Here is a 15,607-nt window from a genome sequence, read left to right as displayed (position 1 = left end):
CAAAAGATTGGATGTGTTTGGGGAAATGATAGGCGTGGGGGGGGGGGGGGGGGGCTAGTTACCCTCCAATCACTTTCGACTATTAAAAAGGGCACTAGCATTTTGAATTTCAAACCGAATGAGTCTTTTTTGAAGTTTCTACGACAACGCCTTCTATAAAAACCTTATATGCCCCCAGGGTATAACTTAAAACCCTTGCCCTGAGGGTTGTGCAGGAGTGTCCTCCTCAAAAATATATTTTCTATCTGGAAATCAACTACGCTTAACAAAATGGCTATCTCAAAATTTTGATTGGATGTGCTTGGGGGAATGATGGGTGGGGGGGGGCTAGTTGCACTCCAATGACTTTCGATTATTAAAAAGGGCACTAGCCCTTTAATTTCCAATCGATTGAGCCTGTTTTGAAGTTTCTACGACAACGCCTTCTATAAAAACCTTTCCCCAGGGCATAACTTAAAACCCTTGCCCTGAGGGTTGTAGAGGAGTGTCCTCCTCAAAAAGATATTTTCTATCTGGAAATCAACTACGCTGAACAAAATGGCTGTTTCAAAACTTTTATTGGAGTGTTTGGGGGAATGGTGGGCGTGGGGGGGGGCTAGTTGCCCTCCAATCATTTTCGACTATTAAAAAAGGCACTAGAAATCTCGATTTCCAATCGAATGATCCCCCTCTGAAGTTTCTATGACGACCCCTTCCATATGAAGTGCCTCTGGAAAAAAAAAAAAATAATAATAAAACATTGGAGCCGTATGGCCTTTACTATAGGCAACGCTACAGCGTTGTCTCTGATTTAATGTTGAAACAACGCTGCCATGATCTTTTTTATTTATACGAATAATGTATGTTGGTTTTTATTTTTAATGTCACTTCTTAGTTTCAGTTGAAAACTTATTTTTAATATAATTTCTAATTATCACCGATCTAGTGGAGATAAGGCACCTCTAGAAAATAATGCAAACAACCTTGACAGCTAAGAAAAGCTTTCAGTCTATAAGATAAAGTTCATTATCCATACTTCACAAAACAAAATATGTTTTTCAGGAACGTTTGTTCTTCGATGAGCAAAAAGCTATTTTTACTCAGCCGACTTCTTCGCCGAAAAAAGCCATAATGAAGACAGGGCTTTATAAATCACTTACTGACTAACAGAAACTAGAAGGCTACTGTAAAAAAAAAAGCTGTTTAAGGGCTCATTTAAAAGCTTTTATTTATACCTAATCGCTTTTTGTGAATTTGACTTGATAGTACAATCCCACAAAGTGCACTTTCGATTGTTTCCCCAACTTTTTGAAATGAAAAAAGGGCCTTTTCCAATGAAATAACCAAAAAAAGGTTTTTTTCAAAACCGAGGCAAGAGCAAAAAACTTAGAGGGCAAGGACGTCCCTTCCCCTCAATTACCGCCGTTAGAACTAGCACACAGACTTCATCGCATAGTGAAGTTTGAAGGTTCAATTCAAAACTGTTGATCAATCAAGCTTAATTTTTGTTAGATTTTCAGTTGAAAAGTGTTTAGTTTTAGTTATTTTTTTCGCAATAATCTTTTACTTTTAAGATGAGTAGGCGATTACTAAGAGGGTCAGGAGGGGGAGTAAATATGAGGGGTTTTATAAACCTCCAGTTAAGGGATTTGGACCATAATTATTGCAATGGTACCGTTTTATGCTTCTAAACTCTTCCACTTAAGAAGTGGTACCAAATGTGCCGTTTTTAGTGCTATATGGCACTTTTGGATGGTAAAATTGATAAAAAACACTGAGATATGAGTAATAGGTTTAAAATGAGCCTTCCCGGTATGTGCTTTAAAAAAAATGAGTGCATCACATTTGCAAAAATAGTGGATTATCTGAAAAGTAATCAGAAGAAGAGATAAACCATGATTGAACAAATCCAAGCTGGAATCGAACGCATGATAATCTAATTTGAAGTCCAGCGCTTTACTGACAGAAACACGCCTTTAATAATTCAATTTAATATATTGGTGTTTCTAGGACTTTAATTGCGTGGCCTATTAAGGGGGGCTGGAGGAGGAATTTGCAGAAGGTGTTCTTCCAAACCTCCAGTTAAGGGTTTCGGACCATAATTATTACAATGATACCGTTTTATACTTACAAGATTTTCCACTTAAGAAGTGGCACCAAAAAAGTTGTTTTCAATGCTATATCTCACTTACGAATGATAGAATTGATAAAAAGCACGTAAATGTGAGCAAAAGTTTTCAAATGAGCCATTAGATATCGCTCTAAGAAGTTCTGGCAGCCTACTAGCCCTAGTTTAGCCACTTGAGACATGGCACCAAAAGTGCCGTTTTTAGTGCTATTTGAAACTTGCAGATGGTGTAATTTATAGGAAGAACGTAAACTTAAACAATATTTTTTATATGAAATGTCAAAAATCTATAAAAGATGCTCTGGCAGCCCACTAGCCCTATCCCTTGAGAAATAGCATAAAAAGTGCCTGTTTTCGTACCATATGGCACTTGCAGACGGCTGAATTTATAAAAACCACGTAGATATGAGAAATAGTTTTGAAAGAGCATCTTAAGCATCTCTGTACGATGTTCCAGTAACCCGCTAGGCCTGGAAAAAAAAAGAATAAAAAACGACCGTTTTAACATTTTTTAACTTTTAGTTACTATGCGCTGTGGTCCACTCTTTACTAGGTTGCAGCTAATGCTTCAACCATGACAAAGAGTTAATTGCAAATTCTCCTTATAAACTAGTTAAAATTAAAATCTGTGAAATCTAATAGATGGTAGGATTTTTAAAAACCTAGTAAATATAAACAATAGCTTTTAATTGAGCCATTAAACCTATATACGACGGTGTGGTAGTCTGCTAATGTTTCAGTAGCTTACTGATGAGCAGACGATTTATGAAACTTACTAAGGGGGCTGGGAGGGGAGTGTACGGCAGAGGCTCTTGTGAACCTCCAGTTAAGGGTTCGGCTACATAATTATTACAATAGTACCTGTTTTGTACTTAAGAGCTTTTCCACTTAAGAAGTGGCACCAAAAGTGTTGTTTTCAGTGCTATATCGCACTTACGGTTGGTAAAATTGAAAAAAAGCATGAGCAATAGCTTTCAAATGAGTCATTAAACATCACTTATAATTTCTGCTAGCCCAGTAGCCCCAGCTTTTCCACTTGAGAAACGGCACCAAAAGTGCCGTTTTAGTGCCATTTAGAATTGCTGATGATGGAATTTATATGAAAGACGTAGATATGAGCAATATCTTTTATATGAGCTATAAAAGATCTGTCTGCGATTTTCTGGTAGCCTGCTAATGCCACCCCTTGAGAAATGGCACAAAAAGTGCCATTTTAGTGCCACTTGGCACTTGCAGATGGCTGAATTTATAAAAAGCACGTAGATATGAGAAATAGTTTCTGAAAGAGCATTTAAGCATCTCTCTATGATGTTCTGGTTGCAGGGGCGTCCCGAGACTCATTTCATTGGGGGGGGGGGCGGATCTTCGTAAATTTTAACGAATCGCTGCCTGATTTATGCCGAATTTCCTGCAGAAATCAAGAATCTTGCTAAATCTTGGGGCAATTTTCCCAAATTTCTACCGAAATTTTCGCCTTCGGTGAAAATTTTACCAAATGCCAAAACCGTTGGGGGGGCGGTGCGCCCCTACCCGCCCCCCCCCCCCTTGGGACGCCCCTGTCTGGTAGCCCGCTAAGCTTGTTGAAAAAAAAAGAAAGAAAAAAAACAACAGGAGACAGATCAGTGTTACCGATGCAAAAAAGTAATTTTCCTTGTTGTTCAGGGAGGGGGACTTTAATTCCCCTGTACTAGGTTTTCGACTATGCTGATTCCAATGGTACACTTTTATTTTTAAGACGAACTGAAATAATAGTTAACACTCCTGGGTCAGTGTCAGATGGCATTTTTTTCACTAGGCAGTTTTTTTTTCAAATCGCGCTTTATAAATTTTGGCTACTATGGGCTGTGGTTTGCTCTTTACTAGGTTGCAGCTACCGCTGCAACCATGATACCTTACCGGGACAGGCTTTAAAAAATGAGCCTAGAAAATGGCTGAAAAAAAAAACAACGGATACCCATACCGATATTCGCGATACGACATAAGCGGTACAATGCGCCCGATACCGATACGTGCAATATCAATACGCCCGATAGCACATATAGCCCTTTCCTAGGGACTATGGAGGAGAATATCATAATCAAAACCGTATATATTGGACCTTTGAACAATGTTGAACAAAATGGCTATCTCAAAATTTTATTGCATGACTTTAGGGGGAGGGGCCTGTAGGGAGGGGGGAAATAGATGCCCTCCGATCTTTTTGGTCACTAAAAAGGGCGCTTAAAAATGTAATTCCCTTTCGAATGAGCTATTATATGATGCTCTGGTCACCCCCTAGCCCTGCTAGAAAAAAAGAAAAAAAAAGGAGACAGTGCTACCCATTCAGAAAAGTCATTTTCCTTGGTGTTCAAGGTAACGAACTGTATCAAACAGCTCGTGGTAACGAACTGTATCAAACAAATCGTGTTAAAGAACTATATCAAATAGTTCGTGTTAACGAACTGTATAGTAAGAGCGACTCGTCTCAATAGTAACCGAAACTCTAAAAAAACGGAATATTAATATCAATTTAAATGTTTCATCAAGTTTAGTCTTACTCATCAAAAGTTACGAGTCTGAAAAATTTGCCCTATTTTCGAAAAAAGGAGAAAACAGCCCCCAAAAGTCACAGAATCTTAATGAAAATCACACCATCATTTCAGCGTATCAGAAAACCTTACCGTAGAGGTTTCAAGCTCCTATCTGCAAAAATGTGGAATTTGGTATTTTTTGCCAAAAGAAAGATCACGGATGTGTGTTTATTTATTTTTTTTCTTTTCCCCAGGGGTGATTGTGTTGACCCAGTGGTCCTAGAATGTCACAAGAGGACCATCAAAATTGACAAGAATAGTCCTAAAAGCCGAAGTAAATCTTGTACAGAACAAACCATGGATCTAGTGAAAAACAACCCACGAATCCAATAAAGGGTGAAGACACTGTCTGACCCCTGAAACACCTGAAAAAGATGTGAACGATTACTAAATTCGTAGCCATTCGAACCACCATAGTAATCGAGAGTTCAAAATTTTGTTTTGAAAACAAAATTTCTTCTTCTTAATTCTTCTTCTTTCTTCTTGTTCCTCTTGAGTTTACTTATTCTTCTGCTTGTTTCTTCTTTTCTTCTTGCTTCGTCTTTTCTAGATTATTTGATTCTATTTTTGTTCGTTTTTGGTCTAATGGTTTAATGTTCATTTTGGCCCATTTTTGTTCATTTTTTGTTCATATTTGATTCTATTTTTGTTCATTTTGGTTTGAAAGAATGGTTCGACACACACACACGCACAAAGGCTACACACACTTACACACATATTTCCCCGGTCTGCGCCTTTTTATTCAATATATTCGAAGGTATCCTCTAGCCTTTTTAGAGGACATTCCCCTATCCGCCACCTGGGGACGCGCTTGGTTGCCTGGGAGGGCGCATCCAAGTCTTTGCTGTGTCCAAATTGTAGCCCTAGTAACTGGTGTACGTTACCGTAGAGTAGTTTGAACCCACAACTTTTGTATTTGAAAGAATGGCTCTAATCCAACGTACCACCAGACTGCTAATCCAATGAATTATGCAATTAGTGATTAATATGAAGCCACCTAGAAATCGGAGAAAAATGAAACCCTGGATTATTTTTGCTGGATTATATTTCTACATATAAAAGGCCCCAGTTGGTATTAAAAAAAAACAACTTGGTATTGAGTGAAATGGTTTCGATTTGGGTAATTTGGATATTTCAGAACGCATATGTTATGGAACACGCATGGTTGCTACTGAAATAATATAACAACGTGATTAAGCAAAAGCTTAGAGAGAATCTTTTTCTGCATCTCTGAGCTTTTGCGAGAATATACAAGATGAGGAATGAATTCAAACAGCCAAGGCTAAAATCATGGGAAAATGTTTGAGGCAATGACGGACGAAAAAGAAACAGAAACTTACGGTCTATCGACTTGAACAAGGACAATTCCTAGGCTTCAGCCACAAGGGAAATCATTTTTGCAAGAAAATCAATTTAATAACTCATTATAAAGAAAATTGCTAAATCTAGTCCCTTCTGAAATTAACAAAACATAATATGTCAAATTAAATTTTGACAAAAAAAAATTGCGTCTTCGTTTACAAGATTATGAATGATGTCATAATCGTTGGTAACAAATGACGTTAAAAGTAAAAACTATATCATGGCATTAGCTATAATGACGTCTGTGTTTTTTACAGTAAAGAACGAACGCTAGCCCATAGTAACTGAAATGGTAAATTATTTTGGTTGCAGTTGCAGCTGCAAACTAGTACGAGATGAACACGTCCCGTAGTAACGAAAACAATAGCCCAAAACTTATTAAATTGGTGCTAGATCGAAACACAAAATACACCATTAGAACCGGCTTTGCCCGGAAACCTTATATAGTAAACTTACAGTCCCTGTGCTTCAACAACAAGGAAAATCCATTGGCTTGAAAAACAACGAAAGTGGCTGTAAACAGTATATTCTGCATCAAACGCGTTATATAAAGGATGAAAATAGCTCATTCTAAATTGTTACATAAGTAATCAGGGTAGCAGTGGTAGCTAGTATATCATAGAACTACTTCAATTAACCTGTCCCGATAAGATTTGACATTGAAAGTATATGGTTTTGACACGTAACCCTGAAGGCTATTGGACCTGCGCCCCTCGCAATCTCAAGATTTTTCCTCTGTTTCCATTACGAGTAGCCTATATTTGCGTGTTTTTTTCGAGGTTTTGTCCTCTTCTCGAAACTAGTACGGAATAACTTACTGGTCTGAAGGGATCTATATAATTTTATGGACCCCTTTTATAAAATATATTTATCAGTATAATGTTATTTGTTCTACTTATAAAAAAATATTCTCTGTAAATAGGTATTTTTTCACCACTTGGCGGATATGTAAAGAAATTTTGAAATTTTCTATTTTCTCTGTATTTTGCTTTGTATTTGAAATTTTAGTTATGCTCCTGACGTAAACTAGAGGGCTCGAAATTTTCAGCTTTTAGTTTGAGATGAAGGCAGCCCAATAAAACTTGAAGTTAAATATTTCAGCGAGTCGTAGATCCTGTAATTTTTTGGTGGGAAGAAGAGGTTGGGGCAAGCTAGAATTTTAGGATTTTATTTTGGCTCGACGCATATCTGTAATGCATATTAAGTTACATCAAATCTAGGCAGGTGGTGCCCCAGTTGCAAGATTTGTGAATAGGTAATTTAAAACTCACTAACTTATACTTTACCCAGACCAGAGTACCGAACTTAATTTGATGAACAATAAAACTAATATTAATAAACTTTAAATAAACGTAATTTAAGACATTCTGTCGAAGATACCAGCTTACTTTCAGAGATGGCTCTGTTGTTCTTGTTACTACGTAAGGGTAATGTTTAATGTTGAAATTGTGAAGTTAAAAGAAATTTTAATCGCACTTCACCCTAAGTTTGTTCCTTTCCAAATTACTATAGAAATTTTGCTTACATACCTGTTGTGAAGCTCCTTTTCCGAGTTCCACAGAAAAGCAATTAAAAATTAATTAGAACATTCTCAAATCTGGCCCTAAGAAAGCCAGCATCGCTGTGTTTGTTTAAGCTATTTCTAATGTTTTGTATAAAAAAGATTCGTGGTTGGTTTTTCAAATATCCAGGAGAAACAGAATCTGTAACTTCTCAATCAACAGTCGTACTCAATAGACCATTTACACAAAAAATTTGGGCGTTTTTAGGTTTTTGAAAGAGCTGCGTGTAATAAAGCTATCTTTAAAGCCAATCTTCTATTGCACCGGGGTAACTATTAAGCAGAATTAAAGTTGAAAAAAAATCCCTGGGATCTGATTGGACCAGAGGGCCTCGGAGACTTACCACGCCAACATGAAGCTTTGCAATTTTTCCCAATAATTTTTTTTGGTATTTCCGTATAAATAGACAATTGTTTACTTTTTTAATTCGACCTTTGGAGAATACCCCCCCCCCCCCGCAAAAGAAATAATTCAAGTGTACTTGGCATAATTGCCAAAAATCATCCAATTCGGCCATCCATCTAGGGCCAAAAAGTAGGTCGTTCCCAAGTGGGCTGTGAAAAGATCATAAGGAAAGATTTAAAGGACATTGAAACTTTTTGGAGGGGGTAAGGAGGGAAGCTTTGCATAGATTAAGATGGAAAGAGAGCGTGCACGGCTGTGTTGGCCTCAAGTGGCTTTCTGCTGTAGTGAATTGATGCTAGTAGTAGTAATAGTAGTAGTAGATGGTTTGTGCCTTTAAGACCCCAAAAGGAATTTGTGTAAAAAAAGCTACACTTTCGGCCAAAAAGGGGTCCGAGAATCGTAGTGGCTACGCTAGCCACAGTTGTCCTCAGCCTTATTATAAAATTACTATAGTTATTAGACCTTTTGACGTTCAAAATTGACTCTGTGACTGATATATTTTTTCTCTGTTTAAAGATAAATCTTACTTAATGTAACGGGTAAATGTCGGTAACTTCCAGTCAGTTTATAACCTGAAAATTATCACGCGATATTATACAAAGGGTACCTGAAGCTGGAAGCTAAGCGAGTATTTCTTAGTGTACAAGCAGTAGGTTTCCGTCGTCACAAGAGTGTATAAGTTCTTTTGTTTTTTAGTCAAGTCATACTGCACATGGAAAATAATGTAAAATCCTGCTGGGTCTTCCTACTGACATTATATAAATATCTTTTGAAATGTATAACGTTCTACCCATAGAGTCGCGCATTAAGTAGATTAAAACCTAACAACAATAAAACTAATTTTACAATTTTCAGGTATTTTTCTTTCAGGTATTTTATTTTTTTTAATTAAAATTATTGGTTAGACACCATAAATATTTTTGCAATTTACATAATAACTTCTGAACTGAAAACTAAAACAAAATAATTTTTTCTACGGAAATGTATCGCAACGGTATAAATATGCTCACTTTAGGAGTTAAGCCAAAAAGTTCTTATATATATATATGTATATATATATATATATATATATATATCTATATATATATATATATATATATATATATATATATATATATATATATATATATATATATATATATATATATATATATATATATATATATATATATATATATATATATATATATATATATATATATATATATTTTCGGGTGTACTTTCATTTATTCAATATTAATTATATTAATAAAAAAAAAACATAATAAAACCACGTCCCCTTCAAATGCCAGGGCATGGTAAGAAAGAGGAATACTCCACAAAATAAATAAATAAAAAAAACATACTTTCAACTCAAAAGGGTAAAAAGAAAAAGAAAAAAACTTAACTACAGCATACCCTGCTACCACCAACTCAATGCTCAACACCCAACTCCTTTCTTAAACCTCATCAGTCAATATTAAAATACAGAAAATAATAATAAAAATACTCACAAGTTAACACCATTTTAGCAATTTTATATTCTATTAATATAGCCTTTAAAATCATATTTAGTGAACAATTCTGTTTTTAACGGCATTTTAAGTTCACTCACTTACATCACAAGTTCACAACTGCTTTTAATTTCCCTACCTAACGAATTCAGTAATTTAGCTCCTCTAAACACACGAGAAAACTCGACCTAGACGTAACCAAATTATTAACATGAATTCGACCTTGTGCCATGGAAATGAACATCATTAATATGTTTGAACACATCTAGATAAAAGCAGACTTACCTTTGACGCAATTATATATGAAAATATATGAAAATACCTGTAAAAAAAAGTCACGGAGAGCAGCCGCCGGGAGTATTTTCAACTTAACGTAAGCCATATGAGACGATAGATAATAATTGGTCTAAATATTCTGAATTAAATGTTAAGTTTAATTTCAATTGAATTTTGAGATTTGTTGAATCCTCAGTCGCAAACATGCTCAGGGAGGGCCTTGGTAAAGAGGAATCCACTCGAGTTTGTCCTTAACCCTTCTCATTAAAACGTTGCAACCTAAGTATGCTCTCTTTCGTATTTTCACCTTCTTCCAGTAGCACTTGTAAGAAAGAAAGGGCTCATATTTTTTAATGCAACTAACGGGTTATGTTAAATTTATTACTTAAATTTTTTGCACGAGTTAAATTTTTAGAAAGTTTGGCAGAGTTACAGAAAAAAATGTTGCTGGCAAAATTTATAATAAACCAAACAAATTTAATTTTAGCAGTTACTGGCGTGCACGCATTTCAAATAAACCCTTCAGAATTCAGATTATGTTGGACCGCCCCCAAGGAAGAACTAGTCAGTCGATATTCAATTGAAGTGGCTGGAAATTCAGAGAGAGTTGTACAGGAATTTACAGCGCAGGACTTACTCCAAGATATTAATGTAAGGTTTTATGCTATCGTTTTGAACTCTGAGGCCCCTCTCCCCTGTGTACAGATTCCAGTTAAAGAAGATAAATCAGTCCCTCTCACTATTTTTATTCACATCTACGTCGCACAAAACCATTCTAGTTACTGAGTATGTCAGCTGGTATATGCGAATATTTTATGTATTTTCCATATTTGTCTTTGTCATTCCTATTTTATTTGCTCAAAACGTACCTTTTTGTCTAATTCATTTCTTTTAATTGCCAATTACCATTTTCTATTTTTAGTACCCTAAATTACATTATCTATGTTTTTAAAGTAAGTTTCTATGCTCCATTGTTTTCCAACAAAATGTTTTCAACCCAGGATAAATGAGCTGATTTAAAAAGGTAAAGATCCATTCACAATAAGATTTAGCTATTACCAAGATTTAGCTAGCGCCAACTTGAGTCAATCAGATTTCTTGTAGAATTTCCTGATCGGCTGAAAAATTCTTTGAATAATCCTGATTTGCTTGAATCAGCGCAAGCTAAATGTCGGTATCAGTAAAACCGCATTGTGAATGGACCTTAAGTAAGAAGTCCAATTGAGATGTGACAAAAGCTGTGAAAAACCGTAGCTCAATAGTTAGAGCTCCCATCTTGAGTTCAATGCTCACGTATAGCAAACTATTGTAGCAAATAAAAAGATAAAATATATGAAATGAATCGTTTACATGATAAATTTTTGCTATTTTTCTGAAGATTGCAGCACCTACTTATATATTTCATACATACTGGGTACAATTATGCTTGTCAGATATATAATGCTTACTTTCACCACACGTTTGTATTTTATCTTCTCGTTTTTGCTAAAAATGTCTCGTGTATTCTGTCTATTTCAATTTGTCATTATGAGCTGAAATTGGCATTGAAAGTATTATGGGGTTTTCACACTATGCCGTTGAACCTTTCTCTTAAACTTAAAAAAAACTTTTTCGCATGTTGACCAATGGACTGCGTTGAGCAGGTAACGATCTTCTGATTCCATGCCTTCTGTCGGGAGTACAATGCGTGGTTGGGGTCAAATCATCCGACGCATCCCGTTTTCACCCCAGATTTTTAAGGTAACCCATTTAAATCCCATTATTTGCAGACAAAATGGCCCCACACAGCCCCTGGGGATAGGTCTTTAGGTTTTAAAATTTGCACATTGTTCACGTATATTATCTGTTATTGGGAAGTATACACAGTTTTCGAAGTGGGGGGGAGAGGGGATTTCGATCTTGGAGTGGATTTCCATGGGGAAGGAAATTTCCGGGGGTGAACTTTCCAGAGGAAATCTTACACTGGGGAGATTTGACAGAATTCCTATACAAAATTCCTTTTATTTGTCTTACTTTCTCTTTGCCAATTCAATTTTGTATGTGGAGATGTTCTGGGGGAATTTTCTGGGGGAAATTTTCAGCATATTTTAGTTTCCGTTAAAAAATTCCATGGAAGGGAGGGGGGAATTTCCCGAGTGATCGGAAAGACGATTAGAGCTTAGTCTTTTTTCAGATGAAAGTATGTTAACGAGAATTTTTCAGGCGGAATCTTCCGCAAAAAATTTTACGTGGGGGGGGGATTTTCAGCGAGGATGGAATTGTCCGGAAAGACTTTTAAGGGTGCTGTTGTATTTTACGTGGGTGGGAGGGAATTCAACGGAGGAGTTTCCCGTGAGGGGAGGGAATTTTTCAAAGATGGTTATCCAGATTTACCAGCATTTTTTAGAAAAAAACGACCAGAAATAAAAAAAAAACTAATTTTTTCAACTGAAAGTAAGGAGCATCATTAAAACCCAAAACGAACAGAAATTATTCCGTATGTGAAAGGGTTGAACCTTGCTTTTTGCGTTAAAGTTTGACTGTTTGCTCCAATTTTTTAAGAACAACTCCACAAACAAAGGGGCCGTTTAATTAGGATATGAAGCTTTGCTAAAAGTGCTAAAAACTTTAGCGTGAAGAGTAAGGTATTGAGGAGCGGACCAGCCCCTTCATAAATGGAATAATTCCTATTCTTTTTCATTTTTGCTCCCTGCTTTCAGTTGAAGAAACTTGTTTGTTCTTGTATTTAATTATACGAAGCGTGAGTCTCTTGTTTTTATCACATGATTCTCAGGATGAGAGAATCCAGCATGTGTCTCTGACATCAATATCGGTTTTTGCTGCTAAAATTGTCAAGGCCTATCTTAACGCAAGTTCTAATGCAATTTGCAAGACAGGCAAGTTTCTGTCTTCTGGAAAATTAGATTTATCCTCTCAATTTAAAAAAAGGGTAACAGTCTTACTTTCGAGTATGCTTGGAAGGTTACTTTAACTTTTACTTTTTTTTTCTAAGCTGTGTTAAAGTTTTGATTATTGTTTTATCTTTTTTTTCTTCTTTTTTTTTTACAGACGGCTAAAAGTAAAAATGATGCCCGATACTGAAACCTAAAATAAAACATTGAAAAACGAAATATCTGACCATAATATAGCAACTTCTAAATGATTTCTTCTTCCTCAACGCCTCTTCTCCTCAACGCCTCGCTCTTTACGCTAAAATTTTTCATTGTTAAAAAAAAATAGAGTTGTGAGAAAGTCAAACTTTAGCGTAAAGAGTGAGGCGTTGAGGAGGGGACAGCCCCTTTCATGTACAGAATAATTTCTGTTCGTTTTAAGTTTTAACGTCATTCCTTACTTTCAGTTAAGAAAAACTTGTGTTTTTTATTTAATTTTTGAACGTTTTTGAATTAATGCAGGTTTTTATTTTGGCTCACCGTACATGAATAATAAAAAAAAATGAATATTAATTTTACTTTTATTTGGTTAAATGGGTTTCTCGAAACCTGTTTAATTTTATTTACGAACGTTTTTGTTAGTAATAAATATACGTAACTTACGAATTAACTTACGTAACAAACCTCTATATTCATATATTTTTAATACGTATATTAGAGGGTTCGTCCCCTAGTCAATACCTTGCTCTTTAAGCTAAAGTTCGAATTTTGTTCCAATTCTTTAAAAATGACCCCTTAATAACAAATTCCGTTAATTAGAATAAATAGCTCTTATGAAAGTACTAAATAATATTTGGCTTAAAGAGCGAGGTATTGACCAGGGGATAAACCCAATCATATACGTAATGTTTTCTGTCGTTTTAAGTTTTGATGTTGCTCCTTACTTTCAGTTAAAAAACTTGTTTTTTTATATCTAATTTCTGATCTTTATTTAAATAATGCTGGGAAATCCGGCGCCCCCTTCATAGCAATGTCCCTTCTCCCATGAAAACTTCCTTCATGGTAAGATCCTCCCACAGATCCTCCCCTTACCCACTCCCCCCTACCAGAAAAAATCCCCCCTGAACAGATCTGTATACTTCCCCACCATCAACGCGACATTTTAACAGACGTTGGAGCTCTAAACTTTTATTCTTCCTTCTAGAGACTTCGGCTGATTATGTCATTCTAAAAGGCATAGTTATCAGGTTTCCGACCATTCTTGACAAAATGGCTGTCTCAAAATTTTGATCGGGTGACTTTGGGAAAAACATGAGCATGGGAGGGGGCTTAGTTGCCCTCCATTTTTTTGGTCACTTAAAAAGGGCACTAGAACTTTTAATTTCCTTTCGAATGAGCCCTCCCACGATATTCTAGGATCACTGGGTCGATATGATCACCCCTGGGGAAAAAAAACAACAACAAACAAACAAATAAACACGCATCTGTGATCTTTCTTCTGGCAAAAAATGCAAAATTCCACATTTCTGTAGATAGGAGCTTAAAACCTCCGCAGTAGGGTTCTCTGATACGCTGAATATGATGGTGTGATTTTCATTAAGGTTCTATAGCTTTTAGGGGGTCTTTCCCCCTTTTCTCGAAAATCAGCCAAATTTTCTCAGGCGCTTAACTTTTGATAGGTTGGACTAAACTTGATGAAACTTATATATTTGAAATCAGCAGTATTAAAATCTGATTCTTTTTATGTATCTATTGATATCAAAATTCCATTTTCTACAGTTTCGGTTACCATTGAGCCGGGTCGCTCCTTACTTACAGTTCGTTACCACGAACTATTTGATTTCAAATATGAAGTTTCATCGAGTTTAGTCTAACCCATCAAAAGTTACGAGCCTGTAAAAATTTGCCTTAATTTCAGAAAAAGGGATGAAAATCCCTTAGGCTAAAAGTCATAGAATCTTATTGAAAATCACACCATCAGATTCAGCGTATCAGATAACCCTACTGTAGAGGTTTCAAGCTCCTATCTGCGAAAATGTGGAATTTTGTATCTTTTGCCAGAAGAAAGATCACGGATGCGTGTTTATTTTTTTTTTTTATTTTTTTTTTTCCAGGGGTGATCGTATCGACCAAGTGGTCCTAGAACGTTTTCAGGGAAGATTGTTTTCGGGTGGGGGTCGGAGGGAGGGGATTACGTGGGAGGATCTTTCCATGAAGGAATTTTTTACGGAGGAAGAGAATTTCCATGAAGGGGGCGCTGGATTTCCCTGTATCATTTTAAAAACAATCAGAAATTAAATAAAAAACAAGTATTTCAACTGAAAGTAAGGAGCAACGCTAAAACTTAAAACGAACAGAAAATATTACTTATACAAGTTTTTTTTTTACTTTTAAAAGAGGTTATTATTCTAATTAAACAGCCTTTGTGATTCAGGAGTCATTCTTAAATAACTAGAAAAAAAAATAGAACTTAGGTTATTATAAGGTTATTATTAGTTAAAAAAAAGTAAAACTAATACGCAAATTTCGTTTTAATTATGCATGTACGATGAGCCAAATTCAAAACTTGCATTAATTCAAAACGTTCAGAAATTAAATAAAAAATGTTTTTTTTAACTGAAAGGTAAGAGTGACATTCCAACTTTAAACGAACAGAAGGGGTTGTCCCCTCAAATTTCATTAAAGCTAAGACAGAGGTCTCCACGTCACGCAGATGTAATTCAAACTTTATATTTAGTTACATGGTTGCAACAGCAGCTGCAACCCAGTGAACGAACTCGACCGATAGTAACTTAAAATTCTAAAGCGTATTTATAAAAATGTCAGGTGCGAAAAAATCGTCGTCTGAGGTTGATTCAGGAATGGTAACTGCTATTTCTACTAATCCTAATAGAAAAAGTTTATTGCGAAAAATAATTTATTGGAATTCTGAAAAAAAAACTCGATAATCCTTGAAAATTGT

At 35.6% G+C, this 15,607-nt stretch overlaps 1 protein-coding gene across 1 annotated transcript in view; it reads left to right on the top strand.

The window, feature by feature from the left end:
- The window catches only part of LOC148944118 (uncharacterized), a 131,494-nt gene that overhangs the window by 16,184 nt on the left and 99,703 nt on the right, over positions 1-15,607 (top strand). The window contains exon 2 of the mRNA XM_089099831.1: positions 10,263-10,426. Within this exon, the coding sequence (XP_088955957.1) occupies positions 10,263-10,426 (164 nt within the window). The remainder of the gene's footprint in view (positions 1-10,262; positions 10,427-15,607) is intronic.

The sequence above is a fragment of the Artemia sp. Qi Xiang Cuo genome, chromosome 14 (assembly GCF_049724085.1).
Source record: "Artemia sp. Qi Xiang Cuo chromosome 14, ASM4972408v1, whole genome shotgun sequence".
NCBI lineage: Eukaryota > Metazoa > Arthropoda > Branchiopoda > Anostraca > Artemiidae > Artemia > Artemia sp. Qi Xiang Cuo.
Note: the sequence above shows the minus strand (reverse complement) of the source record. Positions and strands in the feature narration are given on the sequence as shown.